Below are 18,820 nucleotides of genomic sequence, written 5' to 3'. Positions count from 1 at the left end.
ATGTAAGTTGGCAGAACTTTACGAGGGAGGCCTTCAGCCTACATGAGATATCAACAGGCCCGTCATCCCCCTGACCCACATTTGAACGAACGTAAAACGATAATAAGTTCGTGTCTCGCATTCATACCATTCTAATATGTATTGGGTCCACAAAACGCGCATAACACCTCACCCAAATAAATAGAGAACCACTTTTGTGGCCAAGTAGGATCGTCGTCGAGCTTCTTGAGGAAAAAATAGAGTCTTGGCTACTACGCCTGCTAGTGGGAGTATTCGCCAATGCGGTGCATTACTTAGCGGGGCCGGTTTCACAGTACTGACGCTTAGGTTACATTTAAGCATTGCCGGCTACTTGTTTACAAATATTACCCCTTAAGGTGCTCGTCTGTGAAACCATCTACTCTAAGCCGTTTAGTCCATAGCCGAGGAGTACTCTCACTAACAGGCATGGTAGCATAGCCCCTGTTTCCCGCTGCTGCACCCACATCTGCTGCCGCAGAGAAGCCAGGCCAAGCTAAGCCTACCAGGGTTGACCGAATAAAACGCAAAACCAAAATGGCGGCCCCAATGAACCATCGAAGTGTAAACAGATTTGACGCATTGCGAACTGATCAATGATCGTGGCGGTGGCATGGCACAGTAAGAGAAAAGAGCGTTGATACTCTACGGCCTTATATCGTGACACTAGCCGATCGCAACCGTGAAGCCCGCCGATTCGACGATTACCATTTCATACCCGCCTAAATCAACATATGTCATCATCACCATCGTCATCAGCCTGTCTACGCCCACTTCAAGGCAAAGGCCTGTTCCATAGATCTAGAATTATCCCGATTCCGCGCTAACTGCGGCAATTTAACCCCGCAAACTTCTTGATCTCATCTGCCAATATCACTTTCTGCCATGCTCGCCATCTCTAGGGATTCACTCTGTTACCTTTAATGACAGACGCGTATCTTACCTTCCGATTACATGACTTGCCCACACCCATTTTTTTCTTAATTTCTACTAATATGCCCATAACACACGTTCGTTCACTAACACACTCCGCTCTCTTCTTGTCCTTTAAAGTTACACCTATATTCTTTCGCTCCACTGCCTCCTGAGTCATCCTCTATTTAGGTTGAACCCTTTTAGCCATCCCCCAAGTATCCGCCCCGCAGGTGAGGACCGGTAGGATGCAGCTGTCATACGCTTTCTTCTTCAGGGACAATGGTAGGCTGCCGTTCATTATCTGAGAATGCCTGCCGAATGCGCTACACCCAATCCTTACCCTTCTAATTATCCCTACCTCATGATTGGCATCTTGGGCGACTACTCGGCATAAGTATATATATTCGCTTACCACTTCCACTGCCTCGCCACCCATCTCAAACCGTTGTGCTATATGGAGGATATGGATCATAACTTTATTTCCTGGATATTATTTTCAGGCGCACGATTCTACACTGCTTGCCCAGTGCGGTAATCATGATTTGCAAATCTTTCCCAGAGTTACTGAACAAAGCAACGTCGCGAGCAAATCTGAGGTTACTGAGGGTTTCTTTATTACTTCGTACGCCCACTTTTTCGCAGTTCAATGTTCTGAAGACCACTAGTAAACATGCTGCGAATAACATCGGAGGGATTGTGTCTCCTTGTCCATGAAAATAACGGTAAAATTCCTATAAGCAAGGGCGTCACGCCCTTGCTTATAGGAATTTTACCGTTATTTTCATGGAAGGCGATGATAACTGTGGACCCATGGTAGATATCCTCTAGTACTCTTGCGTAATACTCTAGTACTCTTACGTAGGCGTAATGACCCCAGGTCGTTCGGCCTTGCGTGTACAGGTTTGCCAGTTTTTCAAGTACAATTTCTCCGCCATCCTTCAAGAAGTCTGCTCTTATCTGATCCTCACCAGGTTCTTTGCCCCTTTCATTTCTTTTGAGCCTTCATACCTTCTTCTGTAGTTATTGGTAGGATGTCTATCTTCTCTAAACTACTTTCGTAGCCGGTGTTATCCTGGATGTTCTGTCTACTTTGCAGATCTCTATAGAACTTCTCGGCTACTATGACTATTTTATCTCCATTTCAGATGAAATTTTCTTGCTTGTCTTTAAGTGCATACATCTGATTTTCCCCACGCATGAACGCCTCTTCACTGCTTTCAGGCTGTCTCCGTTCTTTACAGCATATTCGATCCTCTCCATATTACACTTCCGTATCTCAGCTGTCTTACTCTTATTAATTAACTTCGAAAGCTCGGCTAGCTCTATTCTGTCAGCTACGATGGAGATTGTCATCCTTGGCCGCTTCGTAATTAGATATTTCGTCTCCTGGGAACGGTTGCCATTATCCTGTCTGGCCATCGTGTCCGCGACTTCTACTGCATACTCCGGGATAATGCCTGTAAGCTTGTCGCTGGCTTCCTGTGTCTTAAACTCTGCTTCCTCGGGAAGACCTTAATTTCGGTTCTGCAGCGCCATCCTAAATTCTTCAAACTTACGTCCTACTGTTATCTCATTGATCGGCTTCTTACGTACTGGCTTGTTGCGGTCCCTCCTCAAATCTAAGCTAATTCGAGATCTTACCATAGGGTGGTCACTACACCTTACCCTTCTGAGGACTTCCACATCCTGCACGATGCCAGTGTTATCACATAATATGAAGTATATTCCATTTTTATACTCCCCATTCGGGCTTCTCCACGTCCACTGCGGGCTCTGCCGTTTGCAGAAGAAGGTTTTCATGATGCGTACATTACTCCGTTCTGCCAACTCCACTAGATGGTCCCCCAGTTGTTCCTACAGTCCAGACGATAATTTCCAATTGCCTTGTCTCCATCCTGATTCTTGCCTACTTTAGCATTGAGGTCTCTCATAACTACGGTATGCTGTGTTTTTACTTTAGCCATTGCCGAATCCGTATCTTCATAGAGGCGTTCAACTAGCTGGTCGTCGTGGCTGGATGTGGGTGCGTAGCCCCGTACCACCTTCAGTTTTAGCTCTTATTAACCCTACTTGCAAGACCGCCTACCCTTTCGTTAATGCTTTAGTATTAATCTATGTTGCCAGCTATGCTTTTATTGACTAGAAGTATCAGTCCCACTTCTCTTCTGTCTACTTGACCATGGAAACATAGGACGTGTCAATTTTTCGGCACCCTAAAAGTTTCACCTGTCATTCTACCTCACTAGGCCCCATTACATTCCACTTAATGCCCTCTAATTCATCAAACGGCACCCCTAGACTCGCTTCGCTGGATAATGTTCTCGTGTTATACGTTGCCATGTTCAGATTCCAATGACAGCCTCTCCGGATCTAGTGATTCTTAGCACCGCCTGCTGCATCACAGCTCTTACGGCCACCATGGCCAGTTGCTTCCCAGCCACTGGAGACTAAGGGCCGTGGGTTAATCGCCATATTCATGGGAGGTTGTAGCCATTACTACAACAGGGATCCAATCCTGCTCTGGTGAGGAAGTGCGTTACCGGCAATTGTCGCCGGGGTCATGCCGCACCCCACGCCTCATTCTGCAATTCCATCAACACGCAGATTTTTTATTTAATCCTGTGGCAATTGTCCGGCACCGGGATTCGAACCACGGTGCTTCTGCGCGCGATGCGGGTGCTCTACCTGTACGCCACCGCTGCACCCATATTTCCAAAATATTGAGCGAACGGTCTTTTTTGAATTATAAGGCTTCGTCTCGAACACCATATCCTAGATTTCTACCAGAAATTTGTTCATCGAAAGCCTCATCTTATGAATCAAAATGAACAATGAAAAGGATTGTTGTCATCGACTAAACCACCAAATTATATAGTTTTGTTTTACAGAGGTGACAGTAGATCAATTTCGGTCCATTATGTACCATCATAGTTTCTAGAAGTGGCAAAAAACACTGCGGTTGCATATTCCGCTGCCGTGCTTCAGTCCTGGTGCAAGGTGCCTCTGAAAAGAAGCGTAAATAGTGAGCCGTCCACTGAATATATTACAAATGACTCGCGCGAAATTTCTTTTCTGCCTCATAAGGCGCCCTTTTGAACGCCGTATCCAAAATTTGTGGAAGACATTTCTTCATGGAACGCCTAATCTCATAAGTAAAAATAAAGAATCAACAGGTTTGTTGTCATCGTCTAAACCTTCCATTTGTAGCATTTCTTTTTATAAATGCGACACTTGTTCAATGTCAATATATTACGCACCGTCATGAGTGCCAGAAGTTCCAGTGAACTCCGAGGTTGCATATCCTGCTGCTTGGCTGCTTTGCCGCTTCGGTGTTTCAGTAGTGGTACGAGGTGCCTCTGAAAATAAAAATAATTAGTAGGCTCTCTACTGCAGATATCACCGATGACTTGACCAAAAGTTTTTTTCTGCTTCACAAGGCACCTTTCCCAACGCCTTATCCATGGTTTTTAGGAGAAATCAATACATTGAAAGCCTCCTCTCACGATTTAAAGAAACAAATCAGCACGTTTTTTGTCAGCGTTGAAACCTTCAAATTATACAATCTTGTTTTACAAATGTGACAGTAGATCAATGCCCCTACATTACGTACCGTCATGGGGGACGGAATTGGCCATTAACTCCGCGGTTGCATTCTTCCACGTTTGGCTGCTTTGCCGCTGTGGTGTTTCAGTCCCGGTGGAAGGTGCCTCTGAAAAGAAATGTAAAATTCTAGGCCATCCACTGCAGATATCCGAAATAACTTGATTATATTTTTGTTTCTGCCTCACAAGGCACTTTTTCCGACACCTTATCCAAGGTTTCTAGGAGAAATCTCTTCATTGAAAGCCTCATTTCACGATTCACAAAAGGAAATCAACACGTTTTCTGTCATCTTTGAAACCTTCAAATTATGCGATTTCGTTTTACAAATATGACAGTAGATCAATTCCCCCACGTTACTTACCGTTATGAGGGCCAGAAGGGGCTGTTATATCCGCGGTTTCATATTCCGTTGGTGGGCTGCTTTGCTGCAGCGGTGTTTCAGTCCCGGTGGTAGGTGCCTCTGAAAAGCAATGTGAATTTGTGGGCCATCCACTGCAGATATCCCTGATGCATTGATAATAATTTTTTCCTACCTCACAAGGCACGTTTTCCAACGCCTTATCCAAGGTTTCTAGGAGAAATCTCTTCATTTAAAGCCTCATCTCACGATTCAAAAAAGACACAGCATGTTTCTTTTGAACTTTGAAACCATCAAATTATCTATTTTGTATTACAACTGCGACAGTAGATCAATGCCTACACATAACGTACCGTAAGGGCGGCCAGAAGTGTCAGTTAACTCTGCGGTTGCATATTCCGTTGTTTGGCTCTTTTGCTGCAGCGATGTTTCAGTACCTGTGGAAGGTGCCTCTGAAAATAAATGTAAATAGCAGGCCGTTCACTGCATGTATCCAAAATGACTTGACCAAATTTTATTTTCTACCTCACAAGGCGCCTTTTAAACGCCTGATCCAAAATTTCTAGGAGAAATCTGTTCATTGAAAGCCTCATTTCACGATTGACAAAAGGAAATCAGCACGTTTAACGTCATCGTTGAAACCTTCAAATAATGCAATTTTGTTTTACAAATGTGACAGTAGATCAATTCCCCAACGTTATTTACCGTTATGAGGGCCAGAAGGGGCTGTTATATCCGCGGTTGCATATTCCGTTGGTTGGCTGCTTTGCTGCAGCAGTGTTTCGGTCCCGGTGGTAGGTGCCCCTGAAAATAAATGTAAATTTGTGGTCCATCCGCTGCAGATATCCCAGATACCTTGATTATAATTTCTTTCTGCCTCACAAGGCGCCTTTTCCAACGTCTTATCCAAGGTTTCTAGGAGAAATCTCTTCATTTAAAGCCTCATCTCACGATTCAAAAAATAAGCAGCATGTTTTTTGTGAACTTTGAAACCACCAAATTATCTATTTTGTATTACAACTGCGACAGTAGATCAATGCCTACACATGACGTACCGTAATGGCGGGCAGAAGTGTCAGGTAACGCTGCGGTTGCATATTCCGTTGTTTGGTTCCTTTGCTGCAGCGATGTTTCAGTACCGGTGGAAGGTGCCTCTGAAAATAAATGTAAATAGCAGGCCATTCACTGCATGTATCCAAAATGACTTGACCAAACTTTATTTTCTACCTCACAAGGCGCCTTTTAAACGCCTGATCCAAAATGTCTAGGAGAAATCTCTTCATTGAAAGCCTCATTTCACGATTCAAAAAATAAGCAGCATGTTTTTTGTGAACTTTGAAACCACCAAATTATCTATTTTGTATTACAACTGCGACAGTAGATCAATGCCTACACATGACGTACCGTAATGGCGGCCAGAAGTGTCAGGTAACGCTGCGGTTGCATATTCCGTTGTTTGGTTCCTTTGCTGCAGCGATGTTTCAGTACCGGTGGAAGGTGCCTCTGAAAATAAATGTACATAGCAGGCCATTCACTGCACGTATCCAAAATGACTTGACCAAACTTTATTTTCTACCTCACAAGGCGCCTTTTAAACGCCTGATCCAAAATTTCTAGGAGAAATCTCTTCATTGAAAGCCTGATTTCACGATTCAAAAAATAAGCAGCATGTTTTTTGTGAACTTTGAAACCTCCAAATTATCTATTTTGTATTACAACTGCGACAGTAGATCAATGCCTACACATGACGTACCGTAATGGCGGCCAGAAGTGTCAGGTAACGCTGCGGTTGCATATTTCTTTGTTTGGTTCCTTTGCTGCAGCGATGTTTCAGTACCAGTGGAAGGTGCCTCTAAAAATAAATGTAAATAGCAGGCCATTCACTGCATGTATCCAAAATGACTTGACCAAACTTTATTTTCTACCTCACAAGGCGCCTTTTAAACGCCTGATCCAAAATTTCTAGCAGAAATCTCTTCATTGAAAGCCTCATTTCACGATTCAAAAAATAAGCAGCATATTTTTTGTGAACTTTGAAACCACCAAATTATCTATTTTGTATTACAACTGCGACATTAGATCAATGCCTACACATGACGTACCGTAATGGCGGGCAGAAGTGTCAGGTAACGCTGCGGTTGCATATTCCGTTGTTTGGTTCCTTTGCTGCAGCGATGTTTCAGTACCGGTGGAAGGTGCCTCTGAAAATAAATGTAAATAGCAGGCCATTCACTGCATGTATCCAAAATGACTTGACCAAACTTTATTTTCTACCTCACAAGGCGCCTTTTAAACGCCTGATCCAAAATTTCTAGGAGAAATCTCTTCATTTAAAGCCTCATCTCACGATTCAAAAAATAAGCAGCATGTTTTTTGTGAACTTTGAAACCACCAAATTATCTATTTTGTATTACAACGGCGACAGTAGATCAATGCCTACACATGACGTACCGTAATGGCGGGCAGAAGTGTCAGGTAACGCTGCGGTTGCATATTCCGTTGTTTGGTTCCTTTGCTGCAGCGATGTTTCAGTACCGGTGGAAGGTGCCTCTGAAAATAAATGTAAATATCAGGCCATTCACTGCATGTATCCAAAATGACTTGACCAAACTTTATTTTCTACCTCACAAGGCGCCTTTTAAACGCCTGATCCAAAATTTCTAGGAGAAATCTCTTCATTGAAAGCCTCATTTCACGATTCACAAAAGGAAATCAACACGTTTTATGTCATCGTTGAAACGTACAAATTATGCGATTTTGTTTTACAAATGTGACAGTAGATCAATTCCCCCACGTTACTTACCGTTATGAGGGCCAGAAGGGGATGTTATATCCGAGGTTGCATATTCCGTTGTTTGGTTGCTTTGCTGCGGCGGTGTTTCAGTCCCGGTGATAGGTACCTCTGAAAAGAAATGTAAATTTGTGGGCCATCCGCTGCAGATATCCCAGATACGTTGATTATAATTTTTTTCTACCTCACGAGGCGCCTTTTCCAACGCCTTATCCAAGGTTCCTAGAAGAAGTCTCTTCATTTAAAGCCTCATCTCACGATTCGAAAAAGAAAGCAGCAGGTTTTTTGTGAACTTTTAAACCAATAAATTATCTATTTTGTATTACAACTGCGACAGTAGATCAATGCCTACACATGACGTACCGTAATGGCGGCCAGAAGTGTCAGTTAATTCTGCGGTTGAATATTCCGTTGTTTGGCTCCTTTGCTGCAGCGATGTTTCAGTACCGGTGGAAGGTGCCTCTGAAAATAAATGTAAATAGCAGGCCTGCATGTATCCAAAATGACTAGACCAAACTTTATTTTCTACATCACAAGGCGCCTTTTCCAAAACATGATCCAGAATTTCTAGGAGAAATCTCTTCATTGAAAGCCTCATTTCACGATTCACAAAAGGAAATCAATACGTTTTATGTCATCGTTGAAAACTACAAATTATGCGATTTTGTTTTACAAATGTGACAGTAGATCAATTCCCCCATGTTACTTACCGTTATAAGGGCCAGAAGGGGATGTTGTATCCGATGTTGCGTATTCCGTTGTTTGGCTGCTTTGCTGCGGGGGTGTTTCAGTCCCGGTGGTAGGTGCCTCTAAAAAGAAATGTAAATAGCAGGCCGTTCACTGCATGTATCCAAAATGACTTGACCAAGCTTTATTTTCTACCTCACAAGCCGCCTTTTCCAACGCCTGATCCGAAATTTCTAGGAGAAATCTCTTCATTGAATGCCTCATTTCACGATTGACAAAAAGAAATCAACACGTTTTATGTCATCGTTGAAACCTTCAAATTATGCGATTTTGTTTTACAAATGTGGCAGTAGATCAATTCCCCAGCCTTACTTACCGTTATGAGGGTCAGAAGGGGCTGATATATCCGCGGTTGCATATTCCGTTGGTTGGCTGCTTTGCTGCAGCGGTGTTTCAGTCCCGGTGGTAGGTGCCTCTGAAAAGAAATGTAAATTTGTGGGCCATCCGCTGCAGATATCCCAGATACCTTGATTATAATTTTTTTCTACCTCACAAGGCGCCTTTTCCAACGCCTGATCCAAGGTTTCTAGGAGAAATCTCTTCATTTAAAGCCTCATCTCACGATTCAAAAAGAAAGCAGCATGTTTTTTGTGAACTTTGAAACCACCAAATTATCTATTTTGTATTACAACTGCGACAGTAGATCAATGCCTCCTCATAACGTACCGTCATGGGGGCCAGAAGTTGCATTCAAGTCCGCGGTTGAATATTCCGTTGTTTTAATGCTTTGCCACAGCGGTGTTTGAGTTCTGGTGGTAGGGGCCTCTGAAAATAAATGTATTTAGTAGGCCGTCCACTGCAGGTATCTGGAATTACTTGACCAAAGTTTATTTTCTGCCCATAAGGCGCCTTTTTCAACACCTTATCCAAGGTTTCAAGGTGAAATCTCTTCATTGAAAGCTTCATCTTACGATTCAAAAAAGAAATTAGCATGTTTTTTTGACATAGTTAAACTTTCAAATCATATAATTTTGATGTAAAAATGTGACATTAGATCAATTCCGCCATATTACATACCGTCATGGGGGCCAGCAGGGGCAGTTAACTTCGCGATTGCATATTTCGTTGTTTGGCTGCTTTGCCGCAGCAGTGGTTCAGTCCCGGTGGAAGGAACCGCTAAAAAGAAATGTAAAGAGAAGGCCGTGCACTGCAGGTATCACAAATAACTTGAGCGCAAATTCTTTTCTGCCTCATAAGTCACCTTTGCGAGCGCCGCCACCAAGACTTCTTACAGAAATGTCTTCATCAAAGCCTCATCTCATGAGTCAAATTAAAAACTCAGCAGTTATTTTGTCTTTGCGCAATCCTTCCAATTATAACATTTATTTTTATAAATGAGACACTTGATTGACGTCAATACATTACGCTCCGTGGCGGGTGCCTGAAGTGGCAGTAAACTCTGCGGTTGCATTATCCGTTGCTTCGCTGCTTTGTCGCTGCGGCATTTCAGTCGTGGTGGAAGCTGCCTCTAAAAATATAGGTGAATAGTAGGCCGTCCACAGCAAATGTCAGGAACCTTTTTAGCCAAATTTCTTTGTTCCTTCGCAACGTTCCGTTTCGAACGCTATAAACAAGTTTTCTATCAGAAACTTCTCCATCGAAAGTCTCATCTCATGAGTCAAAATAACAAATAAACAATTTTGCCGTCTTCATCGAAACGCGCTAATTCTCCAATTTAGTGCTACAAATACGGCATTAGACCAATGACAATGTAGTGCTTACCGACGTGGATGCCAATAGTGACAGTAAACTCCGCAGTTGCATAATCGGTTGCTTGGCTGCTTTGTCGCTGCTGTGTTTCAGTCCCGGTAGAAGGTGCCTCTGAAAAGGTAAAACAACGTAAATAGAAGGCCGCTCACTGAAGATATCACACTGGACTTGAGCGAAAGTTCTTTTTCGCGTCATCTTGCTCCTTGTCTAACGCTCTATCTAAAAGTTCCAGCAAAACTTTCTTCGTCGATAGCCTCATCTCAGTGTTAAAATAAAAATCTGCACGTTTGTTGTCATCGTATAAACATTCCAATTATGTCATTTCTTTTACTAATGTGATACTAGATCGATTTCGCGTACCATCATGGGTGCTAAATTGCATCGGCAATTGCATATTGTATTTAAGATGCAATGTAAAAGAATGCAAAAGAATACATTGGGTAAACAGGGCGATGTCTCAATTAGCGCCAGAGCGAGCATCAAAACACCCTCAAGGGCACGCCCACGCAACATTTATCATCTTCGCTTTGTTGCTTAACTGTACCACTGCTTTGATTGCCCCTAAAAACAGGAGAAGGAGGGTGATACCTGATGTCTTACGCATGCAGAAAAAATTCAGAAGATTGTCGGAGTTGGCCACCCAATATTTACTTCACTGTGAAGTGGCAATCTTGAAAAATGCTTAGTCTGTGTTTGTTCTGCGCACACGTGAAGTATACCCCATTATTTGCGTGGTCAAACCCGCTGTTATATACGTTTTCACAGGGCAATAAATATTTAAGTGTATACACAGCGCTTGTGTTGTCGTCTCCTCTTGTATCCTGGTTTTGCGCGCTGCTTCACCACAATGAATCTGTACCAGCTGCACAAGTTTTCGACTTTTTTGAATTTCTTGTACAACGTCTTTTCTGAAAGTCGCATCTTATGATTCTCTATAAGAAATTACCACGTTCGTTGTCATCGCCGGAACCTTCTAATTCTATCATTTGTTTTTGCAAAAGTGACTCTGGATGAATGACTCTAACGTTACGTACCGTCATGGGGGACAGATGAGGCAGGAAATCCTGCAGTTGTATATTTCGTTGCATTCTTCCTTTGCCACTCCTGTGGTTCAGTCGCGGCGGAAGCCGCCTCTGAAAAGAAAGGTAAATGGCAGGTTGTCTTTTGCAGATATCACGAATAACTCCAGCTGCTTTTTTTCTTCGTACACATCCTTTCGGAGGCCCTGTGCAGCATTTCTTTAAGAAATCTCTCAATCATAAGTCTTACCTCATGAGTCAAGACACAAAATGAAAACATTTTTTGCATCGCCGCTACCTTGAAATTCTATTATTTCTTTCCGTGAGTGGCGCTGCATGAATGACAATACTTTGCGTACCGTCATGGGTGACAGAAGTGGCAAGAGGTGCTGAAGTTGTAAATTCCGTCCCTTGGAGTTTTCGCCACTCCATTGTTTCCGTCCCGGTGGAAGCCGTCTCTGCAAAAAAAGTTGATAGTAGGGCGCACTTAGGGGATATCCGGAAGAAGGTGACCGAAAGCTCTTGTTGGCCACATAAACTGCTATCTCGAACGCGCTGTCCAAGATTTCGGGCAGAAGTTCCTCATCGTACGCCACGTCTCACATCAAATTAAAGTAACGTGTTGTATTTCAACAATTCGCACGAGCTTTGGTAGAGTGTACTTACTGTCTAAGCCAACTTACGACTTGGCGCCGCACCTGAAGGCAACATGTATGCCAGCTGTGACGGCATCATAGCGAAGGTCACCAACAATAGAATTCTTCTTAAAACGTTTCCTTGCTAAATGTATTCGAAAATACGTAAGAAATTCACTGCACGGGAATAAATGGTGTGAGTCGCCTTGCTTCAGCAATAAAACAGTATTCCACACCTTAATTTCAGTTGGTCGAATCTCTACCCTTTACAGAAAATCTGAACAAGCTTGTACTATTGGTTCAATGCTGGCAAAACACCAGAGCTGGTGGTCGACCTAGCTTCACCACACAGACTGCGGATAACAGCCGAGAGGAATCAGCCGGACCCAAGGCGTCAAAGCCGTTTTGGATGGCAATGTAAAGCAAACAGCGGTGAGGTGGGTAGTGTTTTATTTAGTAGTAATCTTGGTCTTCCATTTCAGCAATCTCGTCCGGTGCAAGGGCCTCGTAGCACCAATCATCTTGCAGCGGGTTTTCACCTCACTGGACCTACGCTTCTTTACAAGCTCGTCTGGTAGCCGTGCCAACGTGTGGACCGGAATGGACTGGCTTGGGAGATTCGTCCTGATCGTCTTCGCCGCTGTGGACCCACTGCGCATCAATCGCTGCACGACGACGATGACCAAGATGGGATCTACTCACGTGCTGCAAGCCAACACGCAAACCTGGACGAGGCGGGCGCTCTTAACCAGGCGCATGCCCACGTGCGCTAGGGTATTCTTTGCTAAAGCCACTACGCGAAGGTAATGCAGGGTTCCTCGCGCCGGTTTTTACATCAAAGCATTCCTAGCCTTGTCGAGCGGAGTTTCTCCATCGCCACCAGTTTGAACTTCATGTTGCCACAACGTCTCCGTAGCCTTGGCAACTCTTCACGTGACTCGCCACGCCGAGCTATGCCTTTGCCCCCTCCGCGTGCGCTGGCAGCCACCCACGGTGGCGTCTTGTAGCCATTGCTTGTCGCCATTGGCTCCGCGACCAATTTTATACTTGTTGCAAGCTGTTAAAGAAACCTTCTACCACATTATTGGAATAATGAACGAAAAATAATAGTGATGACACCATGAACACCCTTACCTAAGGGAAATTTTTATTTGCACAGAAAGCTATTTGGAAATCTGGTTTTACAGCTGATGCAACAAGAATCGCGACATGTGACGTAGACCAGAAATTAATGTCAAGGATAACAAAGAGTCGTAAACAATTTGGAGCATGGTTTTTTTTTCGAATGCTGATAAAAGCCTACAGCTGAGATATCATTACTACCGCCATGCCTTAAAATATTAGGTTAAAATTTCCCGTGTAAGACATTTTGCGACATCTGCAAAGGAAAAAGATGGGTGATTTTACATTGCTTTAAAAGTTAGTATTAGTACCATCGCCACTTCGGGGCTTCAGCTTAACCCTCTCTTTTGTTTCTTCCCTCTCTTATTTCCTCTTCCTCTCTACCTAAAAATATAGTGCTCCCACTATGCCTCCAGGGAACATTTTTGAACAATGGAACAGCGACTGTCGCTAAAACATTCATATTTTTTATAACTGTTCCTTTATAAAGTGAGCGTGTAGTTATACACGGGGTAATTCTACTTAATGTATATGCGGGCGCTCCCATGTTTGTATTTTGCATCGATACGTTGCAAAAAATCACACTAGCTGAGGTGCCCCTAATTAAAGTGCCACAGTGGTTGGCTTTTTGCCATGAGGAGGCTTTTTGCCGTGAGGGGGTGTTAGGAGATCAGCTACGGTAGAGCTGACAGCAGGAAATGAGTACATTGTAACCATTACCTGACTTGTCACCACAGGAATATACTTCGATGTCGTCGATGGCGCAGAAAAACGGGCTTGTATGATTGTGTGACGAATAGCATTGAAATTGAAGCTGCAAGAAAAAAGCAAACAAGAGAAAACTCGCAGTTGCTTCCAGCTTTTTGTCAACGCATTAAAGGGAGCGCCGCTGTACAGCCACGCTCAGGGCGTTTGGATAGTTAATGTACTAAGCGCGGCCACCTCTCAGAAGCGAGACAGGGAGTACCAGCCACGGGGCACCGGAGGGGAGGAGTTGGGAGGGCGCTAAATCGTTGTGCTATTAGGCACGACGCCACTTGTTCAAAAGCAGCCTGTGGAGGCCTTTCGTTCCCATGAATATGAGGAACCTTCCTTCCGCTATGGAACTACTGCTGGACCTAATTTAAGGTTTTGGGGCTGGGGACCAACACCACTTAAACCGGGCAGCGGTGTAAAATGTACGACCACTGCATGGACTGCCAACTCACATTAAATTTTCTATCGAATAATATGAACTAGTAAAGTATCAAACAAAAACCCAACATTGATACCACAACCGCTAAACAGATAACGTTCGTGAGCTGCGTAGGGGTTACAGTGGTTGTACTTTATCCTTCTCCAAATTACGTAGACAGGATGAGCTCACGCGCCGCTCTTCCTTTTTCTTCACCGAAACGCGCAATACATTTCATCACTCTCTCTTATGTTTTAGATGGAGATTGCGTACCCATCATCACCATCCATAATTGACTCATGTGGACTGCTTCCAATTTCTTATACAAAAGTTCGTCACGGTTTCCAGAGAAGCTGCACATGCCATGGATCCCTGGATATTCCCTATCCGACCAAAGTGCGTACGTTTTGGCCACAACGACGCTATTTTGTGTGCCTGCTACCGTCCACTGAACTCTTGATATGCTGCCTGCTACCGTGGTTTTTTGTACGATGCTTTAAACAGTATACTTGTTCGTTACCCTGCTGCCTGTATTTTGATATTGGGCGATTTTAATCTTCCTTATATATCTTGGACCGGTGGTGATAACCATGCAAACTCCAGCGCAGGCGAAGGAAATTTGCTTCTTATATTTGTAACGACTTTCACTTGACACAACTGGTGAAGGAACCTACACGTGTCGCTCTTATTTCTTCCAATTTGGTAGGTCTGCTCCTTACTACAATCGCTGATAAAATTTCTTCTCTTCATTATCTTCCCGGGTTAAGTGATCACAGCATTCTTAACTTTACTTACGATGTCATCTACCCAAAACAAGCAGCTACTGCTAAACCATAAGACATTATAAATGCAAAGATGTGGCCTCAATAAATGCGGAAATGGAAAGTTTCACTGAATCGTATCTGCGTGACTTTTCTTTGCGCACTGTGGAAGAAAACAGGAGAGCATTTCAGAATGTTTTTGAATCCGTCGTTAATACATTTATTCCACTGCGCACAATCCGATCATCCTGCCGTTCTCAGTGGCTCACCTTACCTCTTAACCGGCTGCGAAACAAAACGAAACGGCTGTACCGTAGCGCAGTGTTATCCGATAGTAGCGAAAGGTGATGAGGCTATCAAATGTAAACATTGAATACAAGCTTCGTCTTCTTAGCAAAACGTGGCTTTTTTTTACTAAAACTTTGCCCTCTTTGCTCCATACTAACCCTCGCAAATTCTGGTCAACCGTGAATGGTTTTAAGAAGGAAATGATCCAGTTGCGTGATCATGACGGCAGTGTGATACCACCGAATGAATGTTGCATCGCCTTGTAAAAGGCCTTTGTTCTTTCTTTTTGTAATCGCGTTTCTGCTTCGTCACCCAAAATTGATAATGTGCTTGAATACTTACGCCGTAATTTTGGTCTTGCTGCTATGTCTTTAATTCTCGTATAATATAAAACCCTTGTTAGATCAAAATTAGGATATGCTTCATTGATTTGAGACCCTCATACGGTGGTGTTGTCTTCATCTTTGGAAGCCACTCAGAACCAGCCTGCCCGAATCCTTGTCACAAACTAGTCATGAACCGCTTGCATCAAGTCAATTAAGTCTTCTTTAAACTCAGTGACCTTGCTGCTATAGAAGAAAAATTTTGCGCTTGTGCCCTTTTCATAAAATTTACTAACCCGATTCTAAAACAAGCTCTCCTTTCTGCTTTATCCCATAACTCCGCACGCAATGATCACAGGTACAAGGAAGGGGTTCCTGACTGTCGCACAAACCCCTACTTTTATTAGTCCATGCCCAAGACCTGCGACTACTGGAACCACCTCTCCCCGCCTCCATCGCCAGCATCCCGGATCCTACATCATTGAAACGGTTGTAACTAATCTTGTATGAAGTATTAACGCCTTCGGTCGTTGAGGTTATTTTAATAAATAAATAAATAAATAAATAAATAAATAAATAAATAAATAAATAAATAAATAAATAAATAAATAAATAAATAAATAAATAAATAAATAAATAAATAAATAAATAAATAAATAAATAAATAAATCAACTGTAGGAGGACGCGTTGATAGTGGAACTAAAGGAAAGTGAAAAAGGATAGGCACGATTTCAGCACGTCCTGCACGGGTTATGAAATAAATCCATAGTGTTCGCGCCTCACAGCAGGATGAATTATATCAACCTTCATTGTAACGTAAAGCTCGTAGCTGTGGGAGCTGCGTAGGTCGGGGCTGTTGCCAAGGTATACACACGCCTGTGGACATCATGTCAACGGCTATCTTCCGTGTGGCTGGTCCTAAGGGCTGTTTGTTGTGGTGTTTAAAGTGCCGAAGCTACACAGGGGCTATGAGGCGTGCCGTAGGGCAGGGCTACGGCTTAAATTTGACCATCTGAAGATCTTTAAGGTGCATCAACATTTTGGCACACGGCCGTTCTTACTTTTCGCCTAAATTAAAAAATAAATTCGAATAAATATAAAGTAGTGAGGAATAAGTACACAAGAACGTCCTCTTCAGCTTAGGAAACGAAATGCTAGAAGAAGTAACAGAACGTAACAACGTTGTACAGATGGTTAGTACTGACCCCAACCACGAGACAAAATCCGGCGCAGAATAGGTACGGGATGGGGACCTCTCGGCAAGTACTCCCAAGTAATGAAAACGAGCTACCTGTGTCACTCAAAAAAAAAATCTACAGCCAGTATATACTTCCGGGGATGACATACGGAGCAGAAACTTGGCGGCTTACTTAACAAATAGAAAGCAAACTTAGGTCCGCTCAACAAGCAATGGGACGAGTAATGTTAAGAATAACACCCACGTACAATAAACGAGCTACCTGGATCAGGGAACAAACTAGAGTTGGCGATATCGTAGTCCAATTCAAGAGAAAGAAATAGACATTGCCTGGCCATGTAGTGAGAATAAACGACAAACGGTGCACAATTAGGGTGACCAAGTGGATATCAAGGGATGGGTCTAGAAGAAGGGGAAGGCCGATAACCCATACGATGTAGGGATGAAATACGGAACTTCGGGGATAAGCTGTGGACTCGAGTGGCGCAGAACAGGAGCAGTTCGATGTCAGTGCGAGAGGCCTTCGTCCTGCAGCGGACCTGAGCAGGCTGATTATGACGATTCAAAAAGCAGCCAGCACGGCCGAGATCAAATCTGTATCTTTGGGCTTTGCAGCACCACGCCTTGGCTACTGAGCCACCATGGCAGGTGATGGGTCTGAACCTAGGCAAAACAAGCCGGCGTTGCTGGCTCCGATGAGTGAACCGATTCGTTGGGGCGGACAGGGCTTCAGCCTAACTAGACGACGCGGTTGCCTCAAGTACCACCCTACCCATGACCACAACAACCCACAATCGTCATTATACCACGGTAGACGTTATTTTGTATACAGACTAAAATCTGAGAAAGTCTGAGGGGATGCCGTAAAGTCAACAAAGACATGCCGCCAACACCGCCGCACCCTGACATTTGCTCATGGAACTCCAACACCATGACGCCACCGTCTGAATTCGCAACAACAGTTACGGCGTAGAAGATTGGCGCTGATGGTGCCAACGGCAGAGCACCTGCAAAAAGTTTGTGCCGCCATGAGGGTCACCCTTATTTGTTATAATGCGGACGTTGGCAACCTGTGGCCCCTTGTCTTCAACCGTCTTAAAGTCAACGTTCACGGAAGTCTTCGAGCGCCCTGCTTTTCGCGCGCTTCGTGCTAAGTAGGGGCTAAACACCGGAGCCTACGAGTAAAGGGAATTAACACTTATGAGCTAATCATGGATGCGGTCTATCTTTGCAAGCACCTGAATCCTGCAATAATAGAAGACAAGATGATCCAGCAGGTCGTAAAGGACATTCAGGACGACAAATTTCAATGTATGCTGCACGACACTTTTGACCCCACCGCTGACGTCAAGAAAAATTCGAGCAATCCACGGCTTCGCTGCATCACTGGTCATCTTAGTGCAGGTAAGAGAATGTACATTTTAAATGATGCAAGAACTACCGTCAGACATTAAAATCAAGTCGTGAAGAATTCAGAAAGCACTATTCACCATCCATTCAAAAACAACGCGCGCGTACCTGCTGAAGCTTCAATCCGAAAGGCAGTTTTGCTTTACTGAACGGTCTTTAACAAATACTGTTTCGCAAATCGGTGTTAATATTAGTCTTGTTGCTACTTACCCTGTGGTCGTTTTCAGTGCCATAGCTTATTTCGGCTAGGCTCCATGTGCTCGGCAGCAATGAAGAATTGTAGTTCCAGAGCGTTTCACCTCGTTCTTCTGCTAAAATGTTCGGGCAAAAATTGCACACACGCGGTGAAATTCTTTGCACTCGGGATTCATTTACAAATCTATTTTTCTCTGGCCTATTTTTCGCATACAAACCGCGTAGAAAACACGCGGTCTGTGTGTGCCGCCCACGCGCCTTTTTGATACACGAAAGCACCTTTCTCTGCATGGGTGATTATGGCAAATATCATTTAGAATGCTTTTATAATGAAACTCCTTCTCGGGTGTTTTTGTAGTTTCAACCGCACAAAACTTCACAAAAAGGAAAAATGAATTCTTCGCCTTGAAAAAATCTAGAAATATACGTAGTAGAACCGCTCTAATACGAGCTCTATGGAAGATTGTGTTTAAACAAAATTTGTAGTATGCCTAGCTCAGGGTAATTACACACATTATCCCGCCCCTCGTGAACGGGGCTAACTAAAAAAAC

The 18,820-nt window shown here is 43.7% G+C and overlaps 1 protein-coding gene and 2 long non-coding RNA genes across 3 annotated transcripts in view; all 3 read right to left on the bottom strand.

The window, feature by feature from the left end:
* Positions 1–4,189: 4,189 nt before the first annotated feature.
* LOC144157807 (uncharacterized) lies at positions 4,190–5,691 on the bottom strand. The gene is made up of 5 exons (XR_013319871.1): positions 5,600–5,691; positions 5,248–5,346; positions 4,898–4,996; positions 4,544–4,642; positions 4,190–4,289 (listed from the first exon to the last, which is right to left on the bottom strand). It is a non-coding gene; the product is annotated as an uncharacterized LOC144157807 (long non-coding RNA).
* A 2,316-nt stretch (positions 5,692–8,007) lies between these two features.
* Positions 8,008–18,820, bottom strand: part of LOC144159903 (apical endosomal glycoprotein-like) — a 58,303-nt gene continuing 47,490 nt past the window's right edge. Inside the window, exons 7-9 of the mRNA XM_077691559.1 lie at positions 18,284–18,384; positions 13,639–13,732; positions 8,008–8,147 (exon numbers count right to left, since the gene is read on the bottom strand). Of these exons, the coding sequence (XP_077547685.1) occupies positions 8,008–8,147; positions 13,639–13,732; positions 18,284–18,384 (335 nt within the window). The remainder of the gene's footprint in view (positions 8,148–13,638; positions 13,733–18,283; positions 18,385–18,820) is intronic.
* LOC144157806 (uncharacterized) lies at positions 9,450–11,260 on the bottom strand. Its single transcript, XR_013319870.1, has 3 exons — positions 11,177–11,260; positions 10,155–10,253; positions 9,450–9,548 (listed from the first exon to the last, which is right to left on the bottom strand). It is a non-coding gene; the product is annotated as an uncharacterized LOC144157806 (long non-coding RNA).

Source organism: Haemaphysalis longicornis, unplaced genomic scaffold, assembly GCF_048455015.1.
Source record: "Haemaphysalis longicornis isolate Haplotype H1 unplaced genomic scaffold, Haemaphysalis longicornis Haplotype H1 scaffold_10, whole genome shotgun sequence".
Taxonomy (NCBI): Eukaryota; Metazoa; Arthropoda; class Arachnida; order Ixodida; family Ixodidae; genus Haemaphysalis; species Haemaphysalis longicornis.
This window is presented reverse-complemented; position numbering and strand designations above follow the sequence as displayed.